At 40.4% G+C, this 15,824-nt stretch overlaps 1 protein-coding gene across 1 annotated transcript in view; it reads right to left on the bottom strand.

Moving 5' to 3' along the window:
- The window catches only part of CYLD (ubiquitin carboxyl-terminal hydrolase CYLD), a 188,344-nt gene that overhangs the window by 59,098 nt on the left and 113,422 nt on the right, over nucleotides 1-15,824 (bottom strand). The window contains exon 9 of the mRNA XM_067135632.2: nucleotides 14,642-14,838. Within this exon, the coding sequence (XP_066991733.2) occupies nucleotides 14,642-14,838 (197 nt within the window). The remainder of the gene's footprint in view (nucleotides 1-14,641; nucleotides 14,839-15,824) is intronic.

The raw sequence follows: 15,824 nt of genomic DNA, 5'->3' as shown, positions 1-15,824 counted from the left end.
TTTTTAACAGTTCTGTGCGTAGTGTTGTTCCAAGGAACGTTTAATTCAATTTCTTTGTGAGATGTAGTTTCAAGTGTTTTGTTGACATAATATTACATTCTATTACCACAGCAGATCCTGTGCTTTATTTCATTAACTTGAAACTTTGCAAAGACATCCGTGAGGATAGTAACGAACAACACCATACTTTGTACACTGCGGGCAGAGCCAGCGGGAAACTGCTAGTATTGTTTAAGATAATAGAGTACAACAACCAAGAGTAAGTTCTACTTCCGAAGTACTCTTGAAGTCAGCATTCGGCGACTTCCATACGAGAGTAAATTACTTCCGAAGTATTTTAGTCCTCTCAGATACTCCTGGACTAAATTACTACAAGAGTAAAATGTTGAAGAGCACCATCTTGTAGTATATTACTAAAGAAGTAAATAACGTACGAATATAGGTTAGAATTTACTCTCACGTCGTGCATGGAGTAAGCTAAGTTTAGACTTGTTGACTAATGATAATATCGTGCCGTATATGAGAGGAAAGACGTTTCAAACGTGTTTATGGATTACTTAGATTATATTGACGATCTCGACGCTGTAAACGATGGGAAATGTAATAGTGCGTAGGCCTACAGTGCGTGAAAAGCGATAGCCGTGTAATGTGAACACGGCGAGTTTCAGGAACGTTTTTGGTCTTAGGAAGGAATCCTTTACTTTCCTTCTAAATCTACTTGGAGATCACTTACAGCTGAATTCTTGTCTTAATTTTGTTGTATCTCTAAAATTACAGTTGCTGTGTGCCCTACGAGTGTTTTGTACCGGAACATTTCAGTACGGTACAGTTGCCGGTGATCTAATTAACGTTTACCGCACAACTGCTAGCCGTATCTTTCATCGCGTAGTTTAAGCAGTAGTTGAGGCTAAGAGGGAGGTACGCCTGCAAATGATGATGATCGTTCGGAAAATAAAAGGATATTGTTCACGTTGGCAGGTTTCCACACGTCGTGGGTGCAATTGACTGTGACTGCACGCATATTCCCATTTATTGCCCTCTCGGTGACAACGGTGAACTTTTCAGAAATCGGAAGAGGTGTTTTTTTTTTTTTTTTTTAATTTGCTTAATGTCGCACCGGCACAGATAGTTCTTATGGCAACGATAGTGCAGGAAAGGCCTAGGGATTGGGAAGCGACCGTGGCCTTAAGGTAGGGCCTACAGACCCAGCATTTGCCTGGTGTGAAAATGGGAAAATTTCGCTGTGGATGTAGGCCATCTGTATGAAGAAACCGCCATCAGTTTTAATTTTTCCGCGTGTCCATGACTTTCTGCTTTGCTTTTAAGTCCTTCTACAGAATCTTAACTTGCTTTTCACTGCGTTTTCCGTCACTCGAAGCATTGAATTCTTTCGTCACGACTTTCCATGAATTTCCTTTCTTATCCAGCATCTTTATGTTGTGTTTCTTACACCTTATATCCTTTGCATAGATCGCCATTATCTCTCTTTTTTTTTTTTTTTTTTTTTTTTTTTTTTTTTTTTTTTTTTTTTTTTTTTTTGCTAGGGGCTTTACGTCGCTCCGACACAGATAGGTCTTATGGCGACGATGGGATAGGAAAGGCCTAGGAGTTGGAAGGAAGCGCCCGTGGCCTTAATTAAGGTACAGCCCCAGCATTTGCTTGGTGTGAAAATGGGAAACCACGGAAAACCATCTTCAGGGCTGCCGATAGTGGGATTCGAACCTACTATCTCCCGGATGCAAGCTCACAGCCGCGCGCCTCAACGCGCACGGCCAACTCGCCCGGTGTCATTATCTCTATTAACAAGCATTTATCTTTTTCGCTTACGTTTTTCCCCCGTTTCCTAACGCACATAACCTTATCTATTTGGATTTCTTTAAAGAAGATACACGAACACAGCACTACTCCGCGAGTAACGAACGCTACTTCTGTAGTAGTAACTAAAAGAGTAAATTGTACTTCAACTCTCCGACGTTACTTCCGGAGTAAATAACTCCCGTAGTAATTTACTTCTGTAGTATGGACTTCTTTAGTAAACGCTACTTCCGTAGTAATTTACTCCAAGATGGTGCACGCCACCCTATGTAATCAAAAGTATACGGACACCTGGCTGAACATGACGTACAAGTTCGTGGCGCCCTCCATCGGTAATACTGGAATTCAATATGGTGTTGGCCCACCCTTAGCCTTGATGACAACTTCCACTCTCGCAGGCATACATTCAATCAGATGCTGGAAGGTTGCTTGGGGAATGGCAGCCCATTCTTCACGGAGCGCTGCACTGAAGAGAGGTAGCGATGTCGGTCGGTGAGGCCTGGCACGAAGTCGGCGTTCCAAAACATCCCAAAGGTGTTCTATAGAAATCCCTTCCATGAAAAGCATGACCACACCAAAACACCACCGCCTTGGAATTTTACTGTTGGCACTACACACGCTGGCAGATGATGTTCACCGGGCATTCGCCATACCCACACCCTGCCATCGGATCGCCACATTGTGTACCGTGATTCATCACTCCACACAACGTTTTTCCACTTTTCAATCGTCCAATGTTTACACTCCTTACACAAAGTGAGACGTCATTTGGCATTGAACTGCGTGATGTGCGGCTTATGGGCAGCCGCTTGACCATGAAATCCAAGTTTTTTCACCTTCCGCCGAACTGTCATAGTACTTGGAGTGGATCCTGATGCAGTTTGGAATTCCTGTGTGATGGTCTGAATAGATGCCTGCCTATTACACTTGACGACCCTCTTCAACTGTCAGTGGTCTCTGTCAGTCAAGAGACGAGGTCGGCCTGTACGCTTTCATGCTGTATGTGTCCCATCACGTTTCCGCTTCACTATCACACCAGAAACAGTGGACCTAGGGATGTTTAGGAGTGTGGAAATCTCGCGTACAGACTTCTGACACAAGTGACACCCAATCACCTGACCATGTTCGAAGAGTGTGAGTTCCGCGGAGCGCCCCATTCTACTCTCTCACGATGTCGAATGACTACTGAGGTCGCTGCTATGGAGCACCTGGCAGTAGGTGGCAGCACAATGCACCTAAGATGAGAAACGTATGTTTTTGGAGTGTCCGAATACTTTTGATAACATAGTGTAATGAAGGCATACTGCTCCACTTCAAACTGTGGCTCTAAGATGACTCGCATACTCCTCTCTAAGATTTTCTCAAGAATCTTAAGCCCATGAGAAAGGAGTGTTATTCCCTGATAGTTGGAGCATTTTTGGCAATTTCCTTTCTTAAAAGGGGGGATAATGACATCCTTGCTCCAATCTGAAGGTATCTTGCCATCTTTCCAAACTACATTGAGCACTCTGTGTGGCCACTGTAAACCCGGGACTACAGTACTGCTGCTTTAATCATGCCCGTGCTGACTTCATCGATTCCTGGGGATTTCCCTTGCGGCATCTTCTTAAGGGCTGCTTCTGTTTCTGCCCATGTAATGGGAGGTTCCCCTGTGCAGGTTTCAACAGCTGGTTCTTTTGTTCTTTGAACTGTTTCTGTCCTGTTCAATAGGTGATCGAAATGATTCCTCAGAACCTCTCTGATGTCGTCTTCTTTCCTGGCCAGGTTTCCTTTACGATCCTCAATTGCTTTGATGGTTTCAACTGAATTCCTTTCGTTTATGATCACTCTGAACAATAGTTTCATATTGCCTCTGCTGTCTTCCTTCAGTTTTTGAGTAAATTTCTCCCAGCACTTTATTTTCTCCTCTTCTACTACTCTTTTAACCCTCAATTTCTTGTTCCAGTAAACTTGCTCGAGGTCTCCGATCTTCCCCTCGTCCCTTACCTGTTCTGGCTTGGATTTCTCCCTATCTCGTTCCTTTTGTACAATGTTCCTTTCCTTTATTGAGGATCTTACTCTTTCATTTCACCAGGGTGTCTCTCTTTCCCTTATTCTCACACCTGTCTTCCCGCAAACCTCTATTGCTTCTTTTATCAAACTGTTTTTAAATCTTGTCCACTCTACCTCACCATTCTCCACTTCATCTGTAGGCAATTGTCCTCTTATACAGTCCTGATAGTCAGTCCTTTTTTCAATCTGTTGTAGTTCCCACACCTTAATCTCAAGCAATTTCCTGGTTGTTATCTTTGGTACATTAATGTCTTTCAGATCTGCTCCTAACAACCAGTGGTCACTATTGAGGTCCTCACTTGGAATCACCTTGACATATGTCACAAGTCTACTTCTTTCTTTATCTGTAATGACATAGTCAATGACTGCCTTGCTCTTTCCATCCCAGCTGTAACGGGTTTTCTTGCGACTTGAATCTTTTGTTGAACCAACTGTTTTTTACTACCAAGGAGTTTCTTATGCAGAAGTCTTCTGAATTCCTTCTCCCATAGCCATGTGGTCCCATCCCCTTCTCATAGCCATTCCTGTCTGTCCCGGGCTGTGCGCTGAGGTCCCTGATGATGATTGCCTTCTCTTCACTGATGGTCTCTTCTAGGTCTTTGAGAAACTTGTTTCTTCATCTTGACTGCAACCCATCTGAGGGGCATACACTTGCACCAGTATCAGCTTTTCTTTCCTAAGGTGAACTGTTGCCTTTATAATCCTCTCATTGATGTACTGGATCTCTGTAATACCATTTAACTCTTTAGACAATATCAATCCTACTCCATTTCTCATCTCTGTGTTGTTACCATTCCAGTAGGGGGTATAGTTTTTCCTCAACTCCTTCTTCCCTTTACCTTTCCATTTAGTTTCACTAGTTTCACTCAGTCCTAGGATTGATATTACCGGGCGAGTTGGCCATGCGCATAGAGGCGTGCGGCTGTGGGCTTGCATCCGGGAGAAAGTAGGTTCGAATCCCACTATCGGCAGCCCTGAAGATGGTTTTCTGTGGTTTCCCATTTTCACACCAGGCAAATGCTGGGGCTGTACCTTAATTAAGGCCACGACCGCTTCCTTCCAACTCCTACTAGGCCTTTCCAATCCCATCGTCGCCATAAGACCTATCTGTGTCGGTGCGACGTGAAGCCCCTAGCAAAAAAAAAAAAAAAAAAAAAAAAAAAAAAAAAAAAAAAAAAAAAAAGATTGATATTTTCCTTCTCTCCATGATGTCCACTAACTCTTCACGTTTGCCAGTCAAACTCAGTACATTAACTGTTCCTATTCGAGTGTGTTGTCTTCTCCAGGGTTGTTGCACAATTGCAAGGCTTGGCCTATCATCAGGCTGTAAGCCATCATACCTGGCATGGGTCTGCGGGTGCTGTTGTCTACTCAAGAGTTCTTTGCTTGCATCAAAGGCTCATAGAAGTGTTGAAAGCGATTGTAGTTACTTTCCAACTGACTCGCTAGGCCTAACGTTAGAGATGATTTTCTGTCAGGGTTATCTCCCTTAGCCTTTAGCAGTCCCTTGCCACATCTGCAAGGCAGCAGCTTCCAGTAGAATTTATGTGTCATTTCCTACAGAATGGCTTCAACAAGCCCCCTAAGGGTGAACTCCTCTGCCCATAGCCATTGGTTCTCCCTTAGTTTGTCAGGTTTGGTAACAGCCGCCCAACAGTCGGCCAGACAGTCGCAGGTAGTACTGTCTACTGTCGCATACGGCAGCAGGATGTACCTGACCTGACTCAATATAACAAAATATAATAACAATAACAATATAACACAATAAACCATTATTTTGACAGCAGCTTTAATACAGTCAGTAATTAATACCCGGGCAGGTTCTATCACTGCTCGCAGCCTGGTTCCCTTATTTTCAGACCAAGGGAGAGAAGTATGATACCCCTATAGTCGGCACAATTTCTTCTGCATCCTTTCTTATATAAAGGGATAATAATACCTTCTGTTGAATCCTCTGGAACCCGATTTTTCACACCATACTGCTCTCAAGTTCTGTATAACCACTGCACTCCGGGCATACCTGCTGCTTTAATCATTCAGCAGTAACTTCACTTTACAAAGGAAAATGTAATGTGTTCTCCTATTACATAACTTCATCAAAATAAAAAACAATAAATATATACATATCTCTATCATTAGATGTAACAACAAAAACTCGCTTGAGGCATCCTCAGTGAAAAAAGAGTTAACATTTTTATATAATTGAAGCTAAAAAGCATTAAAACCCACAATGAAAAGAAAGAAAAAAAATGAGATGAGACGGAAATGAGCAATAAGTGTTTTTAGTGAGGTTGTAGATCTCTTAGTCAAAAATAATTTTCTTTTTGTGTGCGATACAATAAAAAAACAGGACGAAATCACTGTGTCAAAAATTCAGAATTGACAGTCCATCTTTGTAGATTCATCATCACCACGAATAGTTAAGGGCCAGGCAGGCGTTAACTTTTGAGATTGATACAAAGGCTCTTATAGTGCACGGCACTGCCGGTGGCTCCAAGTGGCCTACGCAGTGGCCTCCACGGTATGCACTAGCCATGCATCTTGGTAGGTGTGCTATTTACCAACTGATGAGCCCAACTTAGCACACTGGGGCAAAAACGCTGACAACCAGGAATGAGTAAGCTGGAAAATTTATAATGTCCAATAACGGATCAACTATGTTGGTGTTTTAGTTAAGGGGGAGCGAAAAAACTTGAGAATCCAAGTCTGAGAGGAAACACGCGCCCGGTGAAATGCATGTGACATGTGATGGAAAACCGCCAATGAATTTCAAATTTTGGGATAGTAACACTATCGAAAGGCCTGATCTTCTCAATTTCGGCGGTCCCACTATCAATGATCGTTTCCAAAATTGGCCAGGTGCGCCTGCGCTATTCTAAATAGTCAGGAGGGCAGCGAAAAAATCGAGAAACCGTGTTAGAGAAGATAACAGATGCATGGCAAAACATAATGTGACCATAGTGGAAACTGTCAATGAAGTTACAATTTATTAATTGGTGGTTGTCCTCTCGAAACGGCCTGACTCTCTCAAAGGTAACCGAGGATGTCTCAAGCGAGTTGTTTGTTGCTCCATCTAGTGATGGAGATATATATATATATATATTGAATTGGTTTTTATTTTCCGTCATGTCTCTTTTGTTTTCATTTGTTCCTTCATTATGTTTTTGTCACATTTTTTAGAACTTTTATTACTCCACCTAATGATGGAGTTATGTTATGTATTGAATAGGACACATTAAATTTTCCTTCGCAAAGTGAAAACTGTCAATACGGAATGATTTTAATATCTTGTAATAGCAGTAACTTCATTGATCCCAGCTGATTTACTTTTTTATAAAGGGGAATTTCCACCTCAGACCAAGTATTTGGAACCTCATCTGTCCTCAGCCTTTCTTCCATCTCTTCAATAGTTTCTCTTTCATATATAACAAATATACTGCATATTATTTTTCAAAATTCGGTGGTGAAAAGTTTGAGTATGTTTATTATTTGCATCAAAGTTAGTACAGTGCTTCTGACAAACAGAAGTTGGTATTTTTGTGCCCACTATGTTGGCATATACAGGGTCTCTCTTATAAACCCGGACCGTCCAGGGGCGTTTCTACTCTCCAAGACCTAAGCAGCTGTACAGGAGGCGCGCGCATAGTTCTTGACCTTGCAAGGAGCGTGCACATGTTCAACATGGCATCAATAGCCAGTCTGAATCACAGCTGTTAACATGGTGAGACAGTTATCATTTCAACACCATATTTTCGTATGTAAAAGTTACTTTAAGTACAAGTCGGCTCGACGGGTGCGCAATGCATTTGTTCAGCAATTTCCTGGTAAAGTGCCACCTTCATGAACACAGATTTACTTAATTGCAAATAAATTTGAAACTATTGACTCAGTGCTCAATAAAAAACATGCATGCACATGAACAGTTTTAACAGCAGAAAAGCTAGATGACATTGGTGCGAATCTTGAATGATCACTCAATGAATAAATCACTCACAAAATTAGCACAAGTAGGGGTTTTGGTTTCTTCCGCACACAGAGCTACAAAGCTGCTACACATCAAACCGTACAGGTTTACATGGGCCCACTGTTTAAAACCTGCTGATCCAGCCACAACAGTGAGATATTGTGAGTGGTATCTTGCATCACTGAACGATCGTTTATTCGACCCACAGCTTGTGTTCCATTTGGATGAGGGCTGGTTTCATCTTAACTCTTTCCCACCCATAATTTTACTCCGCTTATCTCCAGGTTTCAACTATTATTTAGGAAAAATTTGAAGCAGAGCACACTGTTTCAGAAAATTAAATATAATAAAAACTATTGATCACAATGTATTCAAATTTCCTATAAAATTAGAAAACATCCCATCACATCCATTTCTCTATTCATAGAGTCATAAGGTTGTTAGTCCAAACCTCCACGCGCCCTACTGGCGATACCCGACATAGAGGTAGGCTGCGTTTGTCACATTTCATGTTGTCTGAATCCCTCTAAACCAATAATCACGTGATTCTGGAAGTGGAATTTCCTCTGACCAAGTGTCTTACCATTCTGTATCTATTTTTCTGGAATGTGCCTGTTTGAATGCTGCATTGATATATATATATATGCAATAGGCTAAGTCACTGAATAGTTTGTCTCCTCCCAAAATATATGTAAAAAATCTATTTCTCGTAATACTCTTTCCAAATTAAGGACAGGTTCAACATCATCCATATAATCATTCAGAGTTAACGAAACAAAATATTTGTGTTACCTGAATTGCCGCAGCATCGCCATCGCGTCCGATTTCTCAATACCCTTTTTCACTTATATCACTGTTAACACTAAAATTATCTTCATTGATATGTTATTCACTGACTAAAAATTCACCTCCACCCCTACTCAACGATGCTGTGTCGCTTTCTTAGCGTTTTCAGCTCAGGTTCAATATCCACTGTACTCAATCCCGCCTGTTTATGAACGAAACAGCTAACCGGCGCTCGCGGAAGTTCAAGACATCAAGACAGATTAGCGCTCTTCTTTTATTCCCAAGCCTTGTAGATTGTATTGCGTGTTCATAAATGCCTTATAAACACTTCACTGCCGAAAAAATACAAAACTATCGCATACATCATGTGCAGATAATGCAGACGGGCACTTTCGGGGGCCAAGGACCGGAAGGTAAAGTGAACAAGCGGGTGCTTTTTGGGTGCTAAGGGCGGGAAAGAGTTAATGGTCGTGTGAACAGTCATAACTCTCGCTAATGGTGTTTATGAAGTCCCTCATTATGAAGGATGACACTTCCTGCATCTTTTATACGGTAGGATTTCATGTAAGATTTTATACAAGCTTAAAGCAGGGCAGCCGCACACAACGTAAGATGGGCTGAGGCAGCTGCTGTAGCGCAGAGTACAAACACTGTGCGCTTGGTCTGGGTTTATAAGAGAGACCCTGTATATTCCCACCATATGCAAGAAGCAGGCTGGGTACATATCACATCGTTTGCATGGCCTCAATTTAAGTAGCAGCACACATTCTAGATGGTTGGAGTGAGTTCTCATTATGTCATTCATGGCTAAAGATAGGCTCCTCATTATTAAAGAGGCAGATCAAATTGGTAATTGCACTGCATGAATAAAGTACAATGTGGATGAGAGTTGCAGTACGTGACTCTTGAACATGCAAACAGTAACTGCCCAGCATTTTGCAGAAATCAAAAAGCGGATATGCGAATATGTGATTGAAAAGAGAGAGTTTGGGTGCACAATTTAAGGGTTGAAAGATACAGAATGCGAGTTAAAAATTACTGGTTGTTAAAGATAGCCGTGGATGGCTCGTGTGTATTTTTTACAAAATAACTTCAGTTTCTGCAGGAAAATTAGCACTGTGTGATGCTTTCCCAGACAATTACAAAGTTCATATTCAATCTGTAAATTGACAATGCAGACCAGATACCAGTATAATGCTGCTGGACTGTACTAACAAATATTACGATGCAATGAATTGCTACATAATTTTAAAATTTTGTATTTACCATTTTCAATATCTCCTTCTTAAAACTAAGGTGTAGGATTATTTGCTTAGATACATTATTTACGAAGTGGCCTTAGTACATCAAGTTTTATCTATATATAATAGTCTATGATACCAAATGAAATACAATAATTGTATAGTCTTTCAGCATCATGAAGCCCTTACACTGAAGGAAAAAAAAAAAACAAAAAAAAAACTGGTTACTTTGGATGGACTTAACACTAGTTACAATATGCTACAAGCTTTCCAATATTTTTTGGCAGAAGATTGCACCTTCTGTCAGTATAGTTTTATACAATTAAGTAGGCAACACAGTAGATTTGGGCTGCTTAGAGGGCGTGAAAAGAGAAAGTCAGTGTTGCGGAACTGCTACTGAAAAAGACTGCCTTGGGTTTTTGTTACCTGGAAAAATTTCTTCATATAATATCTGGTATGCTAATAAAAACATTAATGGATGGAGAAAAAACTGTGCAATATATGGGGGAGGTGAGGTGACGACAACTTCTTAAAAGCAAAAATATGCATCTTAAAAAATTTGAATATGGAGAAATTTCAAATCTTAGCAAATATGTATGCCTTTGCTGGTGGGATGTAGTGTTTACAGTGCACTATGTCTTCGGGTATGGGCTAGAATAAATTTGTTACTTTCTCTGACCTGTCTCAGTCTTGTCCTGGGCTTTGACAGTATGAAAGTGACTGAGGTATGAGCGTTGCTAGTAATATCATTCCTTATACAGCCAGTCCCTGTTATGAATGGTGTGAAAATATCGCTCATGGGGTCGGTTGGTGCATGCATTTCAGTGGGCTTGGCAGATTGATATGTAACAGCAACTTCTGGCTCAGTGAGGAAAGCAATGGGAAACTACCTCACTCCTCATTTCCCTAGCATGCCTCTTCACTGACACGTAGGCTATTTATGACAGCTGTTGGTGGAGCTGTAGAGGATCAAACCAGCCTTTGGGCTGAATAAAAAAAAAAAAAAAAAAAAAAAAAAAAAAAAAACACACACACAGCAAATATGTGTACAAATATTTTCATGAAATGTGAAGAATTTACCAAAATAATATGAAAAAATAAAAATTTCCACAAAATTAATTCTACACACTGCAAATCATATATATCTTTGCTCCCATATGCAAACAAGCAAGGTTTAGAATATTACTGAGCACTGATATATACACAGTTCCTAAAAATTAGGGAAACATGTTTTGTAACGTCTGGTATGTGAACGTTAATTTGGTAGATGGGGTTCCAATGGTCGTACAGCATATCTTGAGACCTTAGCTACTCAGGATATGTCAAATTGAAGATAACCCTTTCAGACCTGAAAGAAAACTGGCGATGTGAATTTTTATTTGTATGTAAAAAACTGACTAAAATGCTCTTAAATACATATATTTTTAATTTATTCCACAAAATAAAAATTAACGGCTGAAAAACAGCACCCGCAGAATTGTGCGTGTCAGGACTTACTTCACTACTTACAAAAAAGAAAAATTACCTCAATGCACGTGAATATACATATGTACATGATCAAATGTTCTATTTCCAGTGGGGAATAATTTAAAACAATTAAATCTTCGTTCAAACACAAGTAAACATTACATTTTCTACATTGAGGAGGAGTTTTGATATTACTGCCCTTTTGGCAGCAGCAGCTTGTCAACAGACCTGAATGAAATCTGGAGGCGTCAAAACGTCAAAAACTTACTAAAATGCTCTCAAATACATGTTTACACAGTTTATTTTACAAAATAAGAACTATCGGCTGAAAAACAGAACCCACACAATTGCGCGTGTCAGGACTTCATTCACTACTTGCAAAAAATAAAAAAATTCATCTCAGTACATGTGAATATGCACAAGTACATGATCAAATGTTCTATTTTACAGTGTGGAACGATTTTAAACAGTTAAAATCTTATACATTACATTTCTCATGTAGAGTATGAGTTTTTCTTTCTCGGTCCTTTTTGCGACAGCACCCAGCACTCCTGCATGCATTGGCTGTAAGGAAACCTAGCCCACACATATGTGCGTATCAACATTCAAAACCTCATGGTATTACGTACGATGTTGAAAGTTCACAATTGACGTTTGCTACACAATCTACACACTTCATAGATTATATTCTGATATTCAGTAAAGCTTCTAGATTAATATGAATGCAATAAATAAATACTTACTTTAGGCATTACTGCTTTCTGCCATATTGCTAATGAACTGTATTTTTAAACTCTTCTTCCTTCCTCCTGGTGGTCAAGTACTAAATAAAAACAGCTGAAGTACATGCTACGTGTCCCGCACAAGCACTGCAGTCCGGTCTAGCGCCAAGAAAACGTCAAATAAGCTCAGACATAAATAAAATACGAACCCGCACAATTGTGCGTACACGGTCTGAAAGGGTTATACTCCATCTGTAGGCGTAGCCATGCATTAAACTGTCAGGTGAACCCTCAAAACAAAGTGAATAGTGACACGTACGTGTGTTGTTGTGAGTTACACAGACTACTGCGGTCATTTGAGTTGGTGCACGTCAACCAGCACATCCCACGAGACATTTTAACGAGGTTCAAGTCGCAAGTGGTGTCACTTTCATCCAGGAAGGATGGACTTTTTGTCGTGTTGCTGTGGATCTCAATGTCTCTCCGTCAGTTATTCACCGCTTGTGGAATCACTACAGTGAGACAGGCCAGTTCACAAGGAGGGTTGGATAACGTCGAGGACGCATGACAATGCCATAGGATGACCGATGTGTGACCATCTGTGCGTTGCGGCGTCGTTCAGCAACTGCCAGAGAACTGCAACAAGACCTCAGGAGGGTCACTGAAGTCACGATGTCTGACCAGACAGCAAGGAACAGGTTAAGAGAAGTGTCGTTACGACCCAGACACCCTGTTCGAGTGCCCCATTTAACACAGCAACATCGCGCAGCTCGCCTTCTGTTTGCCCGTACCCACGTCAACTGGCAACTTCGCCAATGGAGAGCTGTGTTGTTTACAGACGAGTCCAGATTTCCCGACACAGCGTGATGGATGTCAACGTGTATGGAGACGCCGTGGTGAGCAGTACATGCCAAATGTTGTCCAGGAAGGCAACCGATTCAGACAAAGTTCTGTGATGGTGTGGGGTGGCATCAGTGATAATGGCCGTACGGATCTTGTCATCGTCCGTGGTAATCTTACTGCTGCGGGGTTGCTACAGCATGTGTTGGTTGCTGCATATGGTGTTGGCCCCGAATTTGTACTCGTGCAAAACAATGCCAGGGCTCCTGTAGCGCACATTACCAGAGCTGTCTTGCGAGAATTGGACATTCAAGAGATGGAATGGCCAGCAGAGAGTCCCGACCTTAATCCCATCAAGCATGTGTGGGATAGGTTTGACAGAAGTGTTCGTGGGCCTCCTGTTCCACCACAGACTCTCCAATACCTCGAACAGGCTCTCATTGAAGAATGGGACCTGATACCACAACGTAACCTCCTTCAACTTATACGGAGCATACCACGTAGGTGTCAAGCTGTGATAAATGCTCATGGAGGACATACACCATACTGATGCTCTCCAACTGTGATAAAAATCTACCCTGGAGGACTGTTATCACTTTGGTTTCGCCCCAATTTGAACATTTCCGTTTATGTTCTGAAAATTAACGCGAATCCATCAATGTTCTTTTGTATACTTCAACGGCAAAAATTAAAGGTTTAGTTGGTGACATACCTCGGTGTGAGGTATTATTTTGTGGAGCATGGCATACGTTCAAAAACATATTCCCCCTAATATTTTTGAACTGTGTATTACTAGTATTGGAAAGGAATAAACAGGTGTCAAATGAAGTCATATTGAGATACGAACATGAAAAGGAACACATAATAGAATGAACACAATGGCAGGTTAGTGTGGGATGAGAGAGCAAAAGAAAAGAGACAAGGACAAACAGGAAAACACAAAAGGACAACCTCTACATCACGCCATTTTAAAATAGATAGGCTTTCTTCATCAACAGCAGTTCTTCTATATCTATCTCTTCTCAGTTCTCAATGAGTTATTTGCTTGGTGTGAAAATTGAAAACAAAAACCATCTTCAGGGCTGCCGAAAGTGAGGTTTGAACCCACTATCTCCCAGATGTGTGTTCCTTTTTATGTTCCTATCTCTATACAGACGTTTTGATATATACAGTATTACTAGGATATTAATCAGCTAATGTCAGTAATAATCAATTTTACCTGATGTCATATGACATCATTTCCACCTGACTTGGTGTACTAAACCTAACAGTGATAAAGAAATTTATGAATAATGAACTACTGTTTTGGCAACATTTCCATCACTCTTTTTTTTTTTTACAATAACCTCAATCATGAGGGACAAATGCTTGCACACAAGGAATACACTGGTGGGAGCATGTGTGTTTGTGTTGCCTAAGGATCTTCCCTTCACTTAGAGGCAGTAAGCAAATCATTCTTTTTCATTTGTTCTCATAGCTTTCTTACAGAGTGAACAAGTACACACACCACTACATTCTGTGCTCTTCTTTACATGTTAAATAACAACTTCTGAGTTGATGATCAAATGTAAGCTAATAATTCTACATCCCTTAGCAACACAGCAAAAATAAAAACAATTAAAACCTTTAATGCTATTTTAAATTACCAGAGTTCTTGGAAGAAATTGTTTCCAATACAAATCAATAAAAAGCTCCTTCTTTGATTTTTCTCATCATCTAATTCATCTTTGATATACCCAAATATCACATCCTACCTTTCTCTTCACTTGTAAGTCCAGTTACAGAACTTAAATTCTCCAGCAGGGTCCTCAACTTCATAACTCTATCGGCACGCACGTACAGATTCTGGCGAAGAGGATTCACTATTTCTTCTCTTAAAACTCTCTGAACTTCTTCATAATGCGATATGTCATTTTCGGTCCGTGGCCGGAATAGCAAACTATCGAACACACTGTAAATTTAAAATCAAAGTTCAGAATAAATTCTAATGCATAACAACTCTGTGCATTTATATGATGGTTTCTTATACATTACAGCCTGATATAATTTAGTTCACTTCAATCGAATACTGTCAATGCTAGTACATATTTCTGTTAACAATGAAATGAGCTGATTTTAAAGAGGCACCTGAATTGCATTCCAGAGACATAAGCAAGGTGACAAGAGAATTAGGAATCAAGATCAAGGTCTACCCCTTAGTCCCGTTCCTTGATACGGGATCAGGGGTACCAGCAAGAGTACAATCAGAAGTGATATTATGCTTTTTTGCTACACGGAAGAGCTACAGAAGCCCATTTATTTACTTTTTTATTAAAAAAAATTTTTTTTTTACATGTATCGAAGGCAGCAATTTCAAATTTTGTGCCAGAAGACACATTTACATGAGGCAAGTGTGGCATCCTACCTGCATTCCATTAAGGACAACCATAGTGGTAGAAAATTTGACAAGGAATTCAAGTGCCATTCAACTGACTTGATTGGTCTGGCTATTGATTAAATATTCAATTGATAGACTGTTTATACCATTCTACTATTCATAATGCCTGCTTCCAGTTCAAGTACCTTAAAGAACTCCTTTCATCCAGTATCTTGTCTTGTTCATCTTCTCCCTCTAGCTCATAGCAATGTCAACTTTTAAAAATGGTTATGATACCAATATTCTTATTCTACCAGCCATTGACAAAGGCTGCAACAAAATGTGTACTCTCTATCCATACGTGCTTATAGAGTAAGTCAATATTATCCATCTGTTTCCAATACAGTGAAACCTCGTTATTATGTTCCTCATTAATACATTTTCCCACTTAGCATGTCGTAAATTCGAAGTCCCAATTTTCATTGTATTAGATTTATATAAAAATACCACACTTAACCCACCACTAATGCTCGCTATTACCACTTCGTACAATCAAATTTTTCCCACCTCTGGAAATGTTA

This window comes from Anabrus simplex, chromosome 1, assembly GCF_040414725.1.
Source record: "Anabrus simplex isolate iqAnaSimp1 chromosome 1, ASM4041472v1, whole genome shotgun sequence".
Classification (NCBI taxonomy): Eukaryota; Metazoa; Arthropoda; class Insecta; order Orthoptera; family Tettigoniidae; genus Anabrus; species Anabrus simplex.
This window is presented reverse-complemented; position numbering and strand designations above follow the sequence as displayed.